The sequence below is a fragment of the Clinocottus analis genome, unplaced genomic scaffold, assembly GCF_023055335.1.
Source record: "Clinocottus analis isolate CAN_PGR_092001 unplaced genomic scaffold, fCliAna1.0.p SCAF_18, whole genome shotgun sequence".
Classification (NCBI taxonomy): Eukaryota; Metazoa; Chordata; class Actinopteri; order Perciformes; family Cottidae; genus Clinocottus; species Clinocottus analis.
This window is the reverse complement of record NW_027175909.1, coordinates 11,366,378-11,384,120: the sequence shown is the minus strand read 5'-3', so window position 1 is coordinate 11,384,120 and position 17,743 is coordinate 11,366,378. Positions and strand designations below refer to the sequence as shown.

Sequence of the window (17,743 nt, the reverse complement as noted above, 5' to 3'; positions counted from 1 at the left end):
ATGACAATAAACTTCCCTCCTCACAGGATAACTAGACTTAGTCCACATGTGGCTGCTGGGCTGGAGGTGGAGCGTGAGAACTGAAATGCGGCATACTTTTTAAACTGCAATAGCAGCTAAAAAGCTGCAGCGCAAACCAGTGGCAAGAGCACACAGGCTCTATTTATGAAACGTTATGAAGGGCATGATAGGTAGGGCTCTAACTAGGAGATAAACACGGCAAAGGCCATGTTTAGTCGTCAATGAAACCGGGAGTCAGCTAGCAGCTAGCAGCTAGTGACCTGATACAAGTTAGGTTTAGGAAAAGAGCCTTGACCTGACAGACTAGTGAGTGATTGACGATTCACATCACATGACCAAGTGGCAACATTTACTTTTAGTCTAGCACTGGAGCGGGGGTTCCTGGACGAAGGTGCGTGTTTGTTTGACGCCTTATACCTCCCAGCACAGCCGCACTGTGTGAACTATGTTGTTCTTTATACTAAGCCAGTTGCGCGCTACGTTGGTAACGGACGCCAAGGGACACTGACCAACCGGCCGTATTTGAGTAGGGACAAAAGTGCTATCATAAATCACATACAAAAGTATTACCCAAGCTCAGAAAAAACAGCAGACTCTTTCACAATTAAAATCTATGCAAACATTGCAAAAAAGACCTGCAACAACCAAGACATTAAGCCACAAACAGATCTGCAAGAGAGCACTTAAACTAGCACTTAACGTGCCTGAAGCAGCAAGAGGGAGCACCACAGATACTTATTTTCAATAGTGCCAATACAAGACTAGGGGGGCGGAAGGTAATGTTGCAGAAAATTGTGTGTCACCTGTGACTGATGCAGAAAATGCTGGTATTAAGTGTAACCTAGCTTCATTATTTTCCGACTTTCTATCGATTTGGCATTATTGCTCACTGAGCCCCAGCTTGTGTTTTTTGTGTAACACCGTTCATGTCAAAGAGTCAAAACCTTGGCAATACCTTAAAAGGTAACTGACCCTTTTCACAACAAACGTTATGCCTCAGTAACACAGATGGATCTAATAACATTATAAATTGTTGCATTTCATTGCAGTGATTGCTGGAACATAGACGTCCTCCATGTTATTGGTTCCACCTGTGCTTTCCTGCAACAAGTCAAAATTTCTGCTGTTGTGAAACCGGTTCATGAATACAACTCATATGGGAACGATGAGGCAACCCATTTTAAAAGAACAGGTTCAAGATGGACAGACTTTTGAAAAGAAGAAAAGGTGATGCTCATTAAGACAAGACGTCAGCATATCTTGGTTTGCACGTCGTTGTCTTTAAACGGAAGAGATATGTTTCTTGTGTAAGAGCTTTGGCAGTTTGGCTAAGTTTAACTTGCATTTTTCAACAGAAACTAATGACTAACATGTGGGGAAAGAAACATGCAGCTCAGGTTCTTGATATTTTTATTGGCCCCTGGCACTAGTTAAAATGCAATCAATTCACACAAGGAGTTTCGCTGTAAACCACATAGCAACATGTCAATATTTTTTTTCAGGTATGAGAGAGATGACTCAGCTTTCTGTCAATCCATACAGGTCAGCAGTTTACTGTAAACTGAGGTCTCCAGATCTCACAGATTATTGTGTTTCTTCAGCAGGTGGCTGTGTGATGGTTTGACATTTTAGTGCCTGTGTTGCTCTGGTGTAAAAGGTCTGTCGTTACCCGCAGTGCTCTGTGCTACCAGTAATTACCTTGGTCATCAATTCATTCTACAACCGCTTAAGTGCTAACGCAGCTTATCTTGTTAGAGTAATTTGATTAGGAGGAGCATCGCCCACTATCACACCAGGGTACATGAGCATTTGAGATGAAGCCATGTCATCTTTGTACTTACTCACGCAGCAGATATGATGTATTACCCAGTAGATGATGAATGACCATGATCCCTGCATTGAGGTTGCATCAGGTTCCTACGTGTTGCATCACATAAATTCAGAGAGGATCTTGAATGTAGTATTTATGTTTTTCTCAGTGTATCATGGGGTTTATTTCTAGGACAGGGAGTGTTGCAACCACTGTGACCTGAAAGAAACACCGCCCATCAATTCTAAAAAGGTAAAGTCTCATAGCTTCTCCCTCCTCCATTTGTAAATCAACATCTGTTTCTGCTTGTAAATCAGTGTTATGGTGCGGGGTGTTGCAACAACATCCTGTCCCGACTGAGAATTATTTGTTTTGTGGAAAAGGCAGTGGAGATTTGCAGCTTGATACATAACTCTCTCCTCACTTCCTGAGAGGTCTCGTGGGTCAGCTATAGATTGTTGATCATTCTTGAAGCGGCGAGACCAAGACGACGCAGGCGATTCAATACCGTACGGGTGCTCGTTGCTGCGACAGGATACGCAATAAGATAACATTTGCCTAATGGATGATTCTTATCGCCACAGTAATTGAAGACATAATGAAGCATAATACCCCCAGAGGCGTAACTGTCTCTGTTGTCGCGTATCAGATAAAGTGAGAGACTATCTTCCTTTCTGCAACCTGCAGCCCCTGAAGACAGAAGAGCTCTGTGGTGCATGTCATGTATTTTCAAAAAGTTTTCCAGGTCTTTGTACATGTTGCCTTTTGACCCCGTGTGACCTCTGAGGTGCGTTGAGCCGTAGACAGCTCGGTAAATGTGATCATTCTCAAATGACTAGGTCACACCTGACTGAGTAAAAGCCACCAAACAGGACCTCCACTTAGCCCAAAGTGTTTGTTTTTCCTTTCTTTCCTTGTTTGTCTTCAACCCAGGTGATGGCTCTCTTTACCGTCAACACTGCAGACACTGAAACTGAGGGGTTTAGAGGATGACAGCCACGCTGCCTCATCCATCACTATCCATCTCCATGACAGTTGCGATAGTGGCTTTGGACTGAGGCGGAGAGGTGCGGATGTGACCCACTTCTCAACGCCTGTCAAGACCTTGAGAAACAGAAGAATAGTGAGAGAGAAATATCTTTAGAGCCAAGGAGTGTCTGATAGATGTTTGCAGGTGCTAAAAATATAAATTCCTTCTTATTTACAGCTCGATTACACAAACCTAAAGTGTGCGTGCTTCAAATTCCTTCCTTGCGCACCCTTTCCATTATACCGCGTGAAATAATTCTTTGTCGTACAGTGTTACCAGTCACATTCATGAGCGAGTGCCTCTGTCACACATAAATAGCCTCAGCTCGATCCCCCTGGCGTGCACATGCGTCCACACACTCCAACAATTCATGCACCTCTTGAAAAACAAAGTTGAACAAATGAATAACAACTGCATCCTGTTGGGAAAAAAGGGAGATGTTGTGAGGAAGGCCGGCGAGGAGTGAAAGACAAAGAGGTTACCCGTCTCTCCGGCTCCTCCCCGTCAGTGCCCCCCTCTCCTAGCCCCCTGATAATAGGCAAGGGCGAGCTTGAGGCAGCTATTAATACAGTGTGTCGACAGGTCCAATCACAAGCAAAGCCTGACCGTTCCTTTCATGCTGTGCAAAGGACAATAGACAGATAAAAGATGAGCACTAGTAGAGGAGGACATTTGGTTGAGATATTAAAGTGAGATTAAACAAAGTGCTGTCTATGCATGTGTCTGGTTAATTAAACCGTAACGCCGAATTGAACGCCCTCAAAAGATGTGCAACAGGCCTGGATTTGACGCTTTAATCAGCTCTACCTGTCAGAGGCAGCAATAAATTACAAATGAAAGAGAAAGTGAGTGATTAAAAGCAGACATTAGGAGAGAGGAGAGGGAGATGGTGCTTGGGGAGTAGGGGGGAAAGGGGAGAAGAGGAGGAGGAAGAGGAGGAGGAGGAGAGAGGGGACGAGGAGGCGGAGGAGAGGTGCTATTGTGTGTCTTGCGTGTGTTTGTTTGTGTGCGCAGGCTGTTGACCATAGAGAGAAATGGTAGGACAATACGTAGCTGACTGGCTCCAGTGTAATTCATTCATCACTGTAGTGTGTGTATATGTGTGTGTGTGTGTTAGAGAGAGAGAGAGTGAGAGAGAGTAGTGGGGGGGAGTGTTTGTGTGGCGGACGGTATTCCTGCTCGTCTCGCTCCACCAGTTAAGTTAAATCAGAGGCAGCCACTGGCACACTGAGGTGGTCTCTATCTCTCTGTCCTGCTCTGAAAGCATCAACAGCCTCCTGATTCAGCACCACAGGTAAGAGCTCACATTACCTCACTTTCAGGAAGATGTTTCACCAACTTCAAAAAAAGATGTGTTTGGCAATGAAAGTCGATGAACTCTTTAAGTGTAACTTTCTGTAACAGCCTCTCTCATTGGATAAGCAGATTTGAACTCTGGCTGCTTTAAGGTGATTATAATGTTTCAACACAAAAAGACAAACAAAAAGTTTTTCGCTATCTGTAAATATGTATCTCAAAAGCTGCTGACACTACCTTGAAAACTAGCCCATGTAGCGAATGCATGGACCAAAATGTCATATTGGATGTATTCATTGACTTGATGTTGCACCTGTTGTTAATGTTTGTTTAAGTTGTTCACGTGAAAGTCATGTGTGGGCACAGCCTTTAAAACAACTACTGTAGCTGTGCGGTTGAGAGTGGAAGAATCCAGAACTGCAACGTGCAAACTTTACGCACAGAAGGTCACACTTAAATAGCCTCAGCAAAAAACTATGGTCAAGTTTACATTGTCTCAATTCCCCATAGGGGGTCTAGATCCATTTCCTGTGAAACAGTAGTTCTGCGCTCCCTTTATGTTCTAATTTTAAGAAGAAGTCAAAAGCAAGGCAGGAAGGAAGCACAGGAAATAGTGAAGAATCGGGGTGGCAGTGTGTGGAATAGTGGGGCAAAGTAACTGAGGGAAAGAAGAGAATAACAGATAACATTTCCTTTTCAGACGTGATGCTGGAGGAAAATAAGTTGTGGCTTCAGAGTGAAGGCTGCTCAACATCACATCACCAAGAGCTTTGTATGGGTTTCTCTTTATAAGTGCTTAGTTTCATCACTGATGTTGGAGTCAAACTCTTCTCTTGAGAGCCAGTCAATGTGTTATTTAATATTATTTCAGCTTGCACTGTGCAATAATCCTCTAACAAACGATCTCAATGATTTAAAATAAGTAGGAGAGAAAAGGATTTATAACGTGTGATGTTATTGTAATTAAAAGTGTCGTATGTAGTCGGAGGCATATTTGGGAAGCTTTAAAGGCCGACGTCTGTGCTGTTTAATTGTCACATGAAAGTGCAGTTTTGTAAACAGAAAAATGCAGACATGTCCTTTGAAGCCAATATTTCCATTAGCCCCTCTCTCTGGCAAGCAGAAGTCAAGTCTTCATTTAGTTCATGGACACTATCACTCTCACTCGCTCACGCACACACACACACACACACACTTCATCAACATCTTCTGTTCTTTCTCTTTTTGAACTCAGATTTAGAAGATGAACCCATTTTAAATGGAGAAGTGTGCCGGTTTGGGACCGTTTATTTATTTATATCGCAATCAACCACCAACTTTAACATTTAAGAGTTACTTTAGTAGTCAATGAGTTTGCTCTCGGTCAAGTTTCCTCCTTCAACAACTCTTCAGCTGAAGTGAGAGCCTGTAAGTTGAGACAGCAGAGGAAGTGAGTTGCAGGAGGCTAGCGCCAGGATTTAAGCACCCGTATTATTACTCACTACATGGTGTAATAATGACAAATTAAGCTGCAGTACCAATTTAAGACTAAAGTTTATTAGTGATGGGAAGCTCTGTAGTACATTTGTATTTCCGTAACATGTTTGATGACACAGGATGCAAAGCCAGAAAGTGCCCTCTGTCGCAAAACGTTCTGTTTGCCAAACAGGCCTGAAACGAGGCCTAAACGAGAGGATGATCATGAGGTGGGTGGCTGCGGTGACGTGCTCCCAGTAAGAACCTCACTTCATAATGGGCTGATATAAATCATTAACTCCATCAACCACACATTTGAGTGGCTCTCTCTATGGCCAGCCAGATGGTGGTGCTCATGTCGGAGCAGCCGGGTGCTCAGGCCGACGGCCGCCTCGGATAGCTCTGTTGATCGGAACCACGGTTCCATCTATACGCGGTCTACCATCTTAATTTTCCTAGGTTAAGCTTTTAAAGAAATTCCCATGATCCCAGTAAGTGGCTCCGTTGACATACAGTACCTAAAAATAGGATCACAAATGGAATGTTGACACTATTGTGACATTCAGAAGTCGGCCTTTACACTGTGGAGCAAGAAGGCCCCCCAAACTTCCTCCTCATCCTGATTGTATCATCCATTATAAACAGCGGTGTGTTTGCGAACGGCGCAGGGCCTCGCGGACCATTGTGTCGTCCGAGAGGATGCAGCTTGCTCGTGGACCTTGTGAAGTAGGTGTTTACCTTCCAGGCTGTGGTCACCCGGGGGTTTATGGCTGTCATTCAGTAATGTGCCATCTTACTCCTCGAGCCATAGCTCACTGGACACAGCCCCACTAAATCACCTGCTTCCGAGTCACCTTCTGTCTGTGCCACCTCAGCTTTATTATAGGGCTCACTCACATATATAGGCAGCAATAAGGTTCAGCCTTGTTTATGTTCACTACTCACACACGTCCCCTCGCCTCGAGCATCTCCCTCATGGAAAAATACTGCCGGTTGAAATGCCAGCCAACAATTGTAAAAAAAAAAAAAAAAAAAAAAGGCGTGCGGTGTCTGTTTTCCCCTATACTTCCATTTGTGGACATCAGAGACCAACGAGAGATTTTCTTTAACAGTTTTAAATCCCGAAAATGTGAAACTGATATGTGTTTTGTCACTCACTTCTGTATAATTTAAAATGACCCTCTATTTTATTCATAGTAAGAAAACACATGTACTGTTAATCCAAGCAAATGACATCTGTGATGGGGCTTTACCCTACCGACTACTCCGCAGATATATTTCATTATTATGTTGCCCTTGGCATCCACGCATCATCCACACTCAATAATCCCCACATCTGCAACTAATAAGGGGTTTCCTTTCGTGCACACATTTTTTCAAAGACTTTATCCACTCAATCTTGGTGGAAAATGAGGAGATATTTGTCTGGGAGACAAAATAGTTCTACTGTAAGGTCTGTCTTAATGCCAACCAGAGGGCAATAGGAATGCAGAGAGGGTTTTTTTTTTTTTAAAAGTGCATTCAATTGTGTCGTCCGCCGTAGCTGTAAGAGCAACGGCTGCAAAAGGCAACTTTCCTTTTTTTTTTTGACGTACAATAAGTCATGATTTCACTGTACTGTGTCAGCTGTGAGGTGGAAAAAGTAAAATCTCGAGGCTAGAATGCCATCTTGTGGTAAAACGCCTGCGTAGTTTAGGGAAACTGGTCATTTACATTGAGGATTTACATTTTTATTGTGGCAGCGAAAACAGTCATTTTTATCTGACAAAATAGTCAACTTCATATTCCAAAATACGTAAAATAGTGGTTTTGTTCTCGGTGCTACCTGCTCTCTTTTGAGCGTGTTTTCCCCCGCCATCTGTTTAGATTTAATGCAACCACAAACACGTTGTCATTTTCATGCAAATAGGAACAGAAATTATCTTTGCAGCTATAGTAATAGAATATATGAGGCCTATGCTAATATGATTACATTAGCCCCACTAATGACACTCACTAACCCATTCTATAAAACATAAAGACTCTCAACAAAGAGGAGAATTTGTTTTTTTATTCCCATTTCACATTCGGCTGTTACAAATGAAGTAAAAACGAGCCCCGAGGCCAATTTTCCGCTGCACGCAGGTTTGATTTTCTCACAGAGCAAAGTTTCCACAGAGCCGAATCCCTGCTGTCCTGTTTGTTTAGGTGTGTGCTGATTAGAAGTTCTCATGCTGGGTACAATGTATCTCAGCACACCGAGGGTTTGAAACGTGACATGTCTTTTACAGTGACTGGAAACTCAACCCTCTCTTTCTCTCTCCTTTCTGTTCCCTCAGTACCTCAGTGTTTAATGGTGTTGTTATCCCAGCTCGCACTTTGCCATGCAGTCTTCATTAACAAAGGTCGTAACACGAGGCATAAATGTTCTCCTTCCGGGTGCTGACAGTCCACCCAGATGGACCAACCATTTGATAAACACTGCACTGTTTTACTGTTTCCATTCATTAGCCGGGAGACGATTTAAAGGAGAAAGGAGAGCGCAGACTGTCTGAATAATGATGTTTCAAAGGGCATTTTTGGAATATTGAATAACATACAACATCTGTTTTTCATGGCTTCTTATTTTACAGAAATAACATAAAGCGTCAGGATGGCTTTAATGTGCAGGTCTTTAATGAGCTGGTGTAGGGTGAGCGCTTTCATTGGTGCTCGTGTGGATTAGCGTTTATGGGCCATGCCAGCGGTAATGATGGCTCTTCCCCTAGACTGCCTGTGACATTTGTGTTGTGTTTCTTTTATAGGACTCGCTGAGGCCCTCGCCCGAGGCCTGTATCAGTCACCGCAGACGCACCCTGCCGACAGGGCCCCCTGTTTAAAAGTCCCAGGATCTGGCACTAAAAAAAGGGAAAATGCGGAATATAACGACAGGCGCGACAGACGAGATAGCTCTGGCGTGTGGCATGTCTGGAAGCCATGAGTTCATCTTCACCCTGGTACCCATCGTCTACGGCTGTAACTTTGTCATCGGCATTGTTGGAAACAGTATGGTGGTGGCCGTGATCTACTGCTACATGAAGCTCAAGACGGTGGCCAACACATTTGTGCTCAATCTCGCCGTTTCTGACCTCACCTTCCTCATCACTCTGCCCATGTGGGCCACCTTCACCGCCACAGGCTATCACTGGCCCTTTGGGGAATTCCTGTGCAAGGCCAGTGCGGGGCTGGTGATCTTTAACCTCTACACCAGCATCTTCTTCCTCACGGCGCTCAGCATTGACCGGTACCTCGCCATCGTTCACCCAATGCGGTCACGCAGGTTTCGCACCGTGGTGTACGCACGTATCATCTGTGTGGTGATCTGGCTTTTTGCCTTTGTGCTGAGTGTGCCCACAGCCCTGATCAGGAATGTCCACCACATCACAAACTACACGACGGTGTGTGGCATTCTTCACCCGACCATTGGAAATGCCATGACGTTGAAGGAGCTCCTGCTGGCCATCAGCCTGATGAAAAGCCTGCTCGGCTTCCTGGTGCCCTTTGTCATCATCATCACCTGTTACTGCCTCATTGGACGTGCACTGGTGGGGGCGAGGAAGATCCAGAAAAGCTCCCGCTCACGGGACGACGAGGTGCTGCGCATGCTTGCGGCGGCCGTCCTGGCCTTCTTCCTGTGCTGGGTGCCCCACCAGGTGTTCCACTTGATGCAGATGCTCACCCAGCTGTCAGCCGAGAAGAACTGCGCCATCATAGAGATCATTGACACCGCCATGCCCTTCACTATCTGCATCGCCTACTTCAACAGTTGCGTTAACCCTATTGTGTATGGCTTCGTCGGGAATAACTTTCGCAAAAACTTGCTGCGGCTGCTGCGCTGCTCGCCCGATGGAGTTCGAGTGTCTCACCCGAGCATCAGCTCCAAGATGAGCGCCCTCTCTTTTCGTACCTCCGAGGGGTTGAGCCTCACAGCCAAAAGCAAGGCCGCTTCTGAAGTGAAGTGAAGAAGAAGAAAAAGGGTCCAGGTTTACTTTCCCCGCTCTTTTGGTTTGTGGTTAAGGGGATGGAGACATTCCATGTGTTTAAAGCCCCGACTGTATTACAAAGCACTGAAAGGTTGTTTTCATATATGCCCCTCTGTGAGTAAGTCCAATATTAATTCACTCCCTTGTACCATGCTTATCTGCAGAATAAGTGTTAAAAAAAACCCCATCATATGTCACACAACACTTAGACTTGGAACATTTATGCCTAAATGTTTCTTCTCTCCAAACATGAAAGGAAAGTCAGTGTCACATCAGTGTGTTAAAAAAAAAAATCCAGGGATTACCTATATCAATGCTAGAACTATTTATACAAGATATGCATGTGCTGCAGGAGTGTGTCGCTTTGGTCCCTTCAGGACACAGTAATGTGTAGTCATGTGATAACCACTGTGTGTACTCAGTCGGTCTACTACCAGTTGGAACAGTGATCAAGAGCTCAGCAAAGTTGCCAAAGCTAAATATATATATATATATATATATATATATATATATATATATATATATATATATATATATATATATTAAAAATCATAAGCTACTCATGCATGCTCTGCCAGCAGCTGTAGCAAAAATGTGATGTATGTGTCTGTCAGTAACATATTTGACAATGTTGACTAGTGCCTGCATGCTGCATGTGTTTAAGTATTTGCATAATAACATTAAAATGCTGAAACGTTCCCTCGTCTGGGAGTAACATGCTGTATGAGTAAGATACTACTCAAACACTCCAGGGTGATCATTGTCAATATCTCCGGTGGTTGTTTTTGTGGTATTTAAACATGTTGATAGAGGTTTTTTTTCTTCTACTTTGTAAGTGTACAGTTTGTGAATATGTGAAAATATGAATAAAATTTGAAAACACAAAACTAAATTGAATGATTTTTTTTTTTAGCACCACACAATAGAGCAGTCACAATATCTTATTTTCACTACACGAGTATCACGGCCAAAATAGTTCAAAATCTTGAAGCTATTCTGATGTCTCCAGATCTTTTTTTTTATTAACTGTTCAATGTGCATTTTGTCTCTTCTGTACCAAAACGTCCATAAATAACAGCCAGTTATTACGAATGAAAATCAAGTGATCAAGTTCAAAAATTGCTCAAGCACAACTATCATCTATTAATCATTGACCACACATCATGGAGGCCCCTGTTCCTCCACGTTGCACCTGAAGATAGGTGAGGGCTTTTTTGGAAGGATATGTAACGTGCTGCTGCATCACTGATAGAGATTGGCGGACGGGCGGCAGGTCGGGGTTATAAATGCTGTCGAGCATTGAGTTTGGCCTCACCGACAAAATGAGGGTCCTCCTGTTTCTTGGATTGGTGGCTTTTGCCGTGGCTGACATCACTCGCTTCGAGGGGTAAACCTTCAGTTTCTGTTGAAGAAAAAAAACAAATTATGTTTTGTGTAAATTATCCGAGACACTATTTCTACAATAAAAGTATGAATTGCAGTGCAAATTACTTTTCATTAAGCAAGAATAATGACTTATTTGCTATGTATTATAGTGTGACATTAGCTAATGTTAACTAGTGGACTAAGAGAGTACTGTAGACTTTAGGTCAGTGTATGTTTTAATGTTTTTAGTCTGCCAACAGACAAAATTACGTTAATCCTTTTCCACAAAGTTACTTTATTTAGCCCTAATGCTGCAAAAGGCACCCAACACCATTGGCCCACTGTAGCTTGATGCAATTCAATGTATACACATTGTTTTGTCACATTAGTTGAAAAGTAAAATCAAACATGTAACAAATAATAATTATAAACCTTTATGAATAAAATTCAATCACAAAATCTTGAATTATTGTGAATGCCAGTGCTTGTAGGCTAAAGTGGAGTATTCTGTTACTGTGGTAAAGAGACTGTCCAAGTTGATCCATAAAACTGTGTCTATTTTAATATATTCGTGACCTCTCTTTTTGTTTTTTTTGTTTTTCTAGAGAGAAAATCTTCCGTCTGAAGCCTGCACTTAATGAGCATGTGACTGTCATCAAGGAACTGGCTAAGAGCATCGAGGTAACGTACTGCTTTTTCCTCACAGGCCCACACACCTTACACTGCTATCTGTACTCACTACAGGGATTTGATGTGTTCGCTAATGGTGGAAGAGGCAAAATAGGACCTGCATGTTCTCTCAATTCACTGAATGCCTTTTAAAACCAATGCATATCATATTTAATTGCACCTTTTTTTTAATCTTTGGCGTGTCATATTCACTTCACAATAAGGATTTCTTTTAGCTCATCACAGGTTTGTCAAATGAGAAGCTGGAATTTGGGATTTACACGCTCAAGTGTTTGACTTTGGCGCCATCTGCAGGTCGACTTCTGGAGGCCAGAGAGCTCTGAGCTGGTCACCATCGACATTGACGTGGACATCCGTGTGCCGGCCATGTATCTGGACATGGTGCACACCATCCTGCAGCAGAATGACATCGAGCATGAGTACGTCACGAGACAACGATGCAGACAAATGAACATAATATGATTTCAAATTATTATTTTGTGTATCAGACGTGTTAACACTTTTTAATGAATTCCTCTTCAGGGTCCTGATTGAGGATCTGCAGTCTGCTGTTGAAGCCCAGGCCGACAACAAGCCTTCTCCTAGAGCCCACAGCTACACCAAGTACAACAACTGGGACAAAGTAAGAGAAGAAAAGATCATTAGTCGCAACCTCTACCCTGACCAAACAGTTATTTCCTGTTCTGATGTTCCACCTCTTTAACTTCAGGTCCAGTCCTGGATCGCCTCTATTTCCTCCTCCAATTCTAACCTGATCAGCAAGCAAGTGATTGGAAACACCTACCAGGGACGCCCCATGACGGTCCTCAAGGTATCACGAGACCTATCTCCTATATCAATCCCTCGAGTTGCAAACACAGATTGCGTCTAATTGTGTTATGATTACTTTTTACCACCACAGCTTGGTAAGAAGTCCAGCTCCACCAAACCCGCTATCTTCATGGATTGTGGTATCCACGCGAGGGAGTGGATCTCTCCTGCTTTCTGCCAGTGGTTTGTCAAAGAGGTAAGGAAGACACCTGGAGAGGCATGACAAGCATTTATACAAAGACTTCCACTGTTCACGGTATTTGTTTTCCAATCTTCCTCAGGCTCTGTCCACCTACGGCAGTGACTCTCAGATGACCAGCCTGCTGGACCAGATGGATGTCTTTGTTCTGCCCGTCTTTAACATTGATGGCTACGACTACACCCACAAGAGCGTGAGTGCCATTTTCAAGCTTACAGTCTAATCTGAGAGAGACCATGCTGTCTTGTTCATCTTAAAGAGTTTGTCGATTTGGTAAATGCATGTGTCACATGTTTATTTTGATCACTTGGGGACTTTAGAACAGGATGTGGAGGAAGACTCGCTCCAGGAAATCTGGATCCAGCTGCATTGGTGCCGATCCCAACAGGAACTTCGACGCTGGCTGGTGCAGTAAGTGCAACATGTACTTGGTTACTAAATATTTTAAAGGGCTACTCCAGCTTTTTTATATTGCACTTTAGTAAAGAGAATATTTGTGAAACAGATTTTGTATAATGGCCCGAATCTGTGCAGCAGAAGCCGAGGTATTTTTACTTTTAGTTTCTATTTAAGACACACCCTGATAACCTTGAATGCTACATTTCCAACAATGTATGTAACAATGTAAGTATCATCACTTATTTGAAATATCCACATATTTTAAATTCCAATTTTGTTACGTAAGGCTACAATTCAAAGATGTGCTGAGTGTTCTCTGAAAGAGAGGTCACCTTTTGACATCGCTATGACCCTCTTCTGAGCCCCCTTCTGAGCCATATAGGAATAGTTTTCACAGGCTGCATAGTACTCCTCAAGTAATTGTAATGCATTTAAGCCTGGCCACAATGCATTTGAAGAAGTAAAAAAACAAATATAATTTTCATTACAGCCGCTGGAGCCTCCAGCAACCCTTGCAGCGACACCTTCTGCGGGTACACACCTGAGTCTGAGATCGAGGTCAAGAACGTTGCCGACTTCATCCGCAGGAACAAGTCTGTCATCAAGGCCTACATCACAGTTCACTCCTACTCCCAGCTGGTGCTCTTCCCCTATTCCTACACCTTCTCGCTTGCTGCAGACCACAGTGAGCTGGTAAGTCATCAATACATGTATTGGACATACCTCTGAAAAAGAACAGATTTGATCTACTAACATGCCTGGTCAGTCACAGTGACTATATAATTATTCATCATGAGAGTGCCACATGCCACGCTATGATGTGGCAGCCTTGCATATACAGCCTTGCTGGAAACATCTGCTTTGGGAACGCAATAACAATAGATTAACTGCATCAGACATATATGTTGAATTTAGGATCAATCTGTCTCTTCATAATGATCCTCATACAAGTATGAAAGGGAAAAGCCAGAGGATTTGGAATATTACAGCTATACATCTATCTATTACACTCCATCGCTGCAGACTATAGCCAAGAAAATATCTGCATGAGTGCATCCTAATTCAAAGCAAAGCAGAACATCAACACCAAGGTTGTTATATAATATGAATGTAATAGAAGCTGATTTGAATATTTCTAAAGGTGTTTCTGAAAGCTTGAGTGAGACGTCAGCCCAGTTCTATTAGGAGTCTTATATAAAGGCCGCTCTTGCCTGCTTCAAATCATCCCTGCTCGTATGTCTCTTTCGCATGGCTCTTTTACCTCTCACTGCGGTGTACAGTTAACACTCACACGCCTGCTCCAACTCTCACACTAACCGAGGCTCGCAATTTAAGCTTTCTGCTGACACTTTATAGAACAAAAGAACTCCGGGGATCTGTCATAACTCATCTGTTCTGCTAGAATTATAATTTCCTGCTTGTGCATTTCTCCGGGGATTTAATTTCCTGTTAGAACTTACTGAAGCGTTTTACTATGTTCTGTTATATCACTCAAAAATATGTTGTTTAAACAAGTGTAACGGAAGGTGGGTGCTGCACGGAAAACAACAAATATTTGCTTTTCTTACAACAATCACAATCAGAACCATTTATTTGCCAGGTATGTTTCACATACGAGGAATGTGTCTTGGCGGGTGGTGCATACATTAGACAAACAACAACAATCAACACTGTGCAAGAGATAGAAACATATTACATTTACAATAGCATATCAAATATATAAATACATATAAAACAAGCTGGATTTTTACAGTTGTTTGGTTCTGTATAGTTTGTTTGAACTTTAGAACCAGAGTATTTAACTTTTAAAAGAATTAACAGCACAATCCCTTCTAAATCAAGAGTTAAATAATATAAACACAATGTCGCCTATTGTTATTAAAGTCAGCTGTTTTGCTGATACAACCTTACTTGGTCTGGTCTGACCAGGACCCGACTGCAGTTAATGTCAGCTAACTTTAGAAAGAGATATGTTCCATGAAACATGCCCAGATTGGTCAAACTATTCAAAAGCATATGAGAATATATTGTACTTAGTCAGGTCAAAAACATTCTGAGTGGTCCTTTAACACTTCTGACTTCTGTTTGGTTTCTGTATCACAGCTGAAGGTTGCTCAGGGAGCCTCTGCTGCTCTGCGTAGTCTGTATGGTACCCGCTACACCAGTGGACCTGGTGCTGCAACCATCTGTAAGTACCATGGGGAAATAATGTATTAGAGGGACCTTGATATTCTATTTCACACCTATAATGAAATGCATTATGATGTGTTCACGATGCACAAACCTCTTCTGAGAGATGTGGCCTCGGAGGCAATAAAAGCGTATCACCTATTACGAGAAAAAAGTTATTTCTATTACACACAAAGGATTTCTTTGGGCCCCTGAAAGCAGTATTTGTATAAAAACACATCCAGGCTGTTCCAGGTCATCAGCATATCCCACTCTGAATATATATCCCCCCATCTCCTTATCTGCCTTCAGACCCCGCAGCTGGAGGCTCTGATGACTGGGCCTACGACCTGGGAGTGAAGTATTCCTACACCTTCGAGTTGCGTGACACTGGTCGTTACGGCTTCCTGCTGCCCGAGTCTCAGATCAAGCCCACATGCGAGGAGACCATGCTGGCCGTCAAGTACATCGCCGCCTACGTGCAGAAGAACCTCTATTAAAGAATGAGACTGCCAGGACCCCTGCCAACGCATCGCCTCTGTACCAGCCCCCAACCCCTCCAACCTCTCAACCATCTCCAGCCTGTATCCATGGATACGGGCACCACCCGCCATGTTTCCTTGCTGTGCTTGACAGAATGTCAAGATGAGTGCAAACAATAAAATCAATGATCCATCCCCACATGCTGAATCATTTTTTTTTTTATGTGTATATGATAATAAAGTGGCTGATGGACTGAACCTTTTGTCATTTGTATGAAAATATACAACAAACAAATGGTGAATGAAATAATGCTTACACTTTACAAACCATCACTAATGAGTCAGAAAACAGAAATTGTGGAATAATATGCTTGAAAGAACTTCCTTCATGGTCCAAGAAAACACAGTGAGACTCTTAACTTTGACAAACCGTCCAGCGTGCACATGCTTCATCTGCTTCTCAATTAAGAAAAACACACACAAGCATCACAGCAATCCACTCATGGACAGTATCAGACCCTTTGAACCCTGGTGATCCTCCTTGCTCTTCTGGCACTGTTCCACTGGTGGATGATGGGAGGGTGGAGGGGGTATCAGTCAAGGATTTTAGTCCAGCGGCACAGCACGTGAGACCCACAGACTAACTCCTTGGCAGCGTCTCCACCCTGCCAAGCATGTGGAGAAAATAAAGGAGCCAAAGATCAGCAGGGAGTTTAACTGCAGGCACACATTGCTGAGGCGGACGGTACAAACTCAGTGATTGCTTTTGTAACATTACGGCAAATGAAAATGTGTCAAAAAAGGTTTGTAATCTAATCAAAGGGTTATTGTCACACACAACCGTAGTGGCATTTAGTCTCTGCGTGTATACCATCCAAGCTTTAACAATTGTTTTTAATCCATCCCCCCCCCCCTCCAAACTGCTCAATGGGCACTGCACAGCTCCCGTTGAGCAGTTTGGGGGGTTCTGTGCTTTGCTCAAGGGCAAGGGCACTTTGGCAGTACTCAGGAGGCAATCTGGTATCTCTCAAGCTACCATCTGGTCATATCTGGCCTGCAAGGAGACTTAAACCGACGACCCTCCGGCTCCCAAGCCAAGTCCCCACGGACTAAGCTACTGTCGCCTCCATATTGTATTATTCGGAGGGATGTATTTTTTCCTGGACTAGCTGTGTCCATAATTTCCCCCAAATCACTCATGCTGTTAAGGGAATATTCCATTATATGCACATATAAAGTCCACTCATTACATTACATGCACTCACAAATTTGTTCCTTTTATTGGAACATGAAAAAAATTAAAAGTACAGTTCATTATGCCCCCGCTCCTCGTAGAAGAGCCATGCCCAAAACACCATTTGAGCTGAGAATGAACTAAAGAGATCTACTGAGACGACTAAAGAGAATTCACTGTTGTGTAACACGGCTCATGAGGCCAGGGAGCTCCACAACTGCTTCTGTTTGTCTCGTTTCTGTCTCGCTATTATCTTGTCTCTCCTCCACAAGATGGCGACAGACAAACCAACTGCAGCCAAACACTATGGAACATGTTGTTCCTGATCGCAGCGCCTCATTACAGCATCACCACCATCTCTACTTTGACATCAAGAGTACAGATGGCAGCAGCCACGGAAGCCACGTGGTCGTTGTTTGAAAGGTCAGGGCTGCAGACTGATGGTAATGGGAAATTGTGTAAAGGTCAAGATGACTTTTGGGCTTTTGTTTCGCTTTAAACAAGCTATAAAACGTTTAAAAATGAATATAATGAGTACATATATAATATAAAGTATGTTCTGAATGACTAAATGACCAATATGTCTCTAAATTTACCCTGAATATTGTGTAAATCTGTGAAGAATTGAACTCCCTGACTGCCGGGTTTCAGGGGGAGGGGTCTGTGTTCGTGTGTGTGTGTGTGTGTGTGTGTGTGTGTGTGTGTGTGTGTGTGTGTGTGTGTGTGTGTGTGTGTGTGTGTGTGTGGAGGCTCATGTTGGGAACAGGTGGGTGTGTGGAGGC

At 43.2% G+C, this 17,743-nt stretch overlaps 2 protein-coding genes across 2 annotated transcripts; both read left to right on the top strand.

Moving 5' to 3' along the window:
* The first annotated feature begins 4,086 nt into the window (after positions 1 to 4,086).
* On the top strand, positions 4,087 to 10,078 carry agtr1b (angiotensin II receptor, type 1b). The gene is made up of 2 exons (XM_068582013.1): positions 4,087 to 4,155; positions 8,396 to 10,078. The coding sequence occupies exon 2, from the start codon at positions 8,504 to 8,506 to the stop codon at positions 9,590 to 9,592; it is 1,089 nt and encodes a 362-aa protein (XP_068438114.1). The 5' UTR covers positions 4,087 to 4,155; positions 8,396 to 8,503; the 3' UTR covers positions 9,593 to 10,078.
* Positions 10,079 to 10,935: 857 nt separating this feature from the next.
* Positions 10,936 to 15,797, top strand: cpb1 (carboxypeptidase B1 (tissue)). Its single transcript, XM_068581715.1, has 11 exons — positions 10,936 to 11,000; positions 11,584 to 11,659; positions 11,963 to 12,087; positions 12,191 to 12,290; positions 12,378 to 12,479; positions 12,570 to 12,674; positions 12,760 to 12,870; positions 12,998 to 13,088; positions 13,567 to 13,769; positions 15,180 to 15,264; positions 15,558 to 15,797. The coding sequence occupies exons 1-11, from the start codon at positions 10,936 to 10,938 to the stop codon at positions 15,743 to 15,745; spliced, it is 1,251 nt and encodes a 416-aa protein (XP_068437816.1). The 3' UTR covers positions 15,746 to 15,797.
* The last annotated feature ends 1,946 nt before the right edge of the window (positions 15,798 to 17,743 follow it).

Bases quoted from the DNA above. Each gene is read 5' to 3' on its own strand.
- cpb1 (XM_068581715.1), top strand. From the start codon at position 10,936: ATGAGGGTCCTCCTGTTTCTTGGATTGGTGGCTTTTGCCGTGGCTGAC. The intron at 11,660-11,962 runs GTAACGTACTGC...CGCCATCTGCAG, and splicing joins AACTGGCTAAGAGCATCGAG to GTCGACTTCTGGAGGCCAGA. The intron at 12,480-12,569 runs GTATCACGAGAC...TTACCACCACAG, and splicing joins GCCCCATGACGGTCCTCAAG to CTTGGTAAGAAGTCCAGCTC.
- agtr1b (XM_068582013.1), top strand. From the start codon at position 8,504: ATGCGGAATATAACGACAGGCGCGACAGACGAGATAGCTCTGGCGTGT.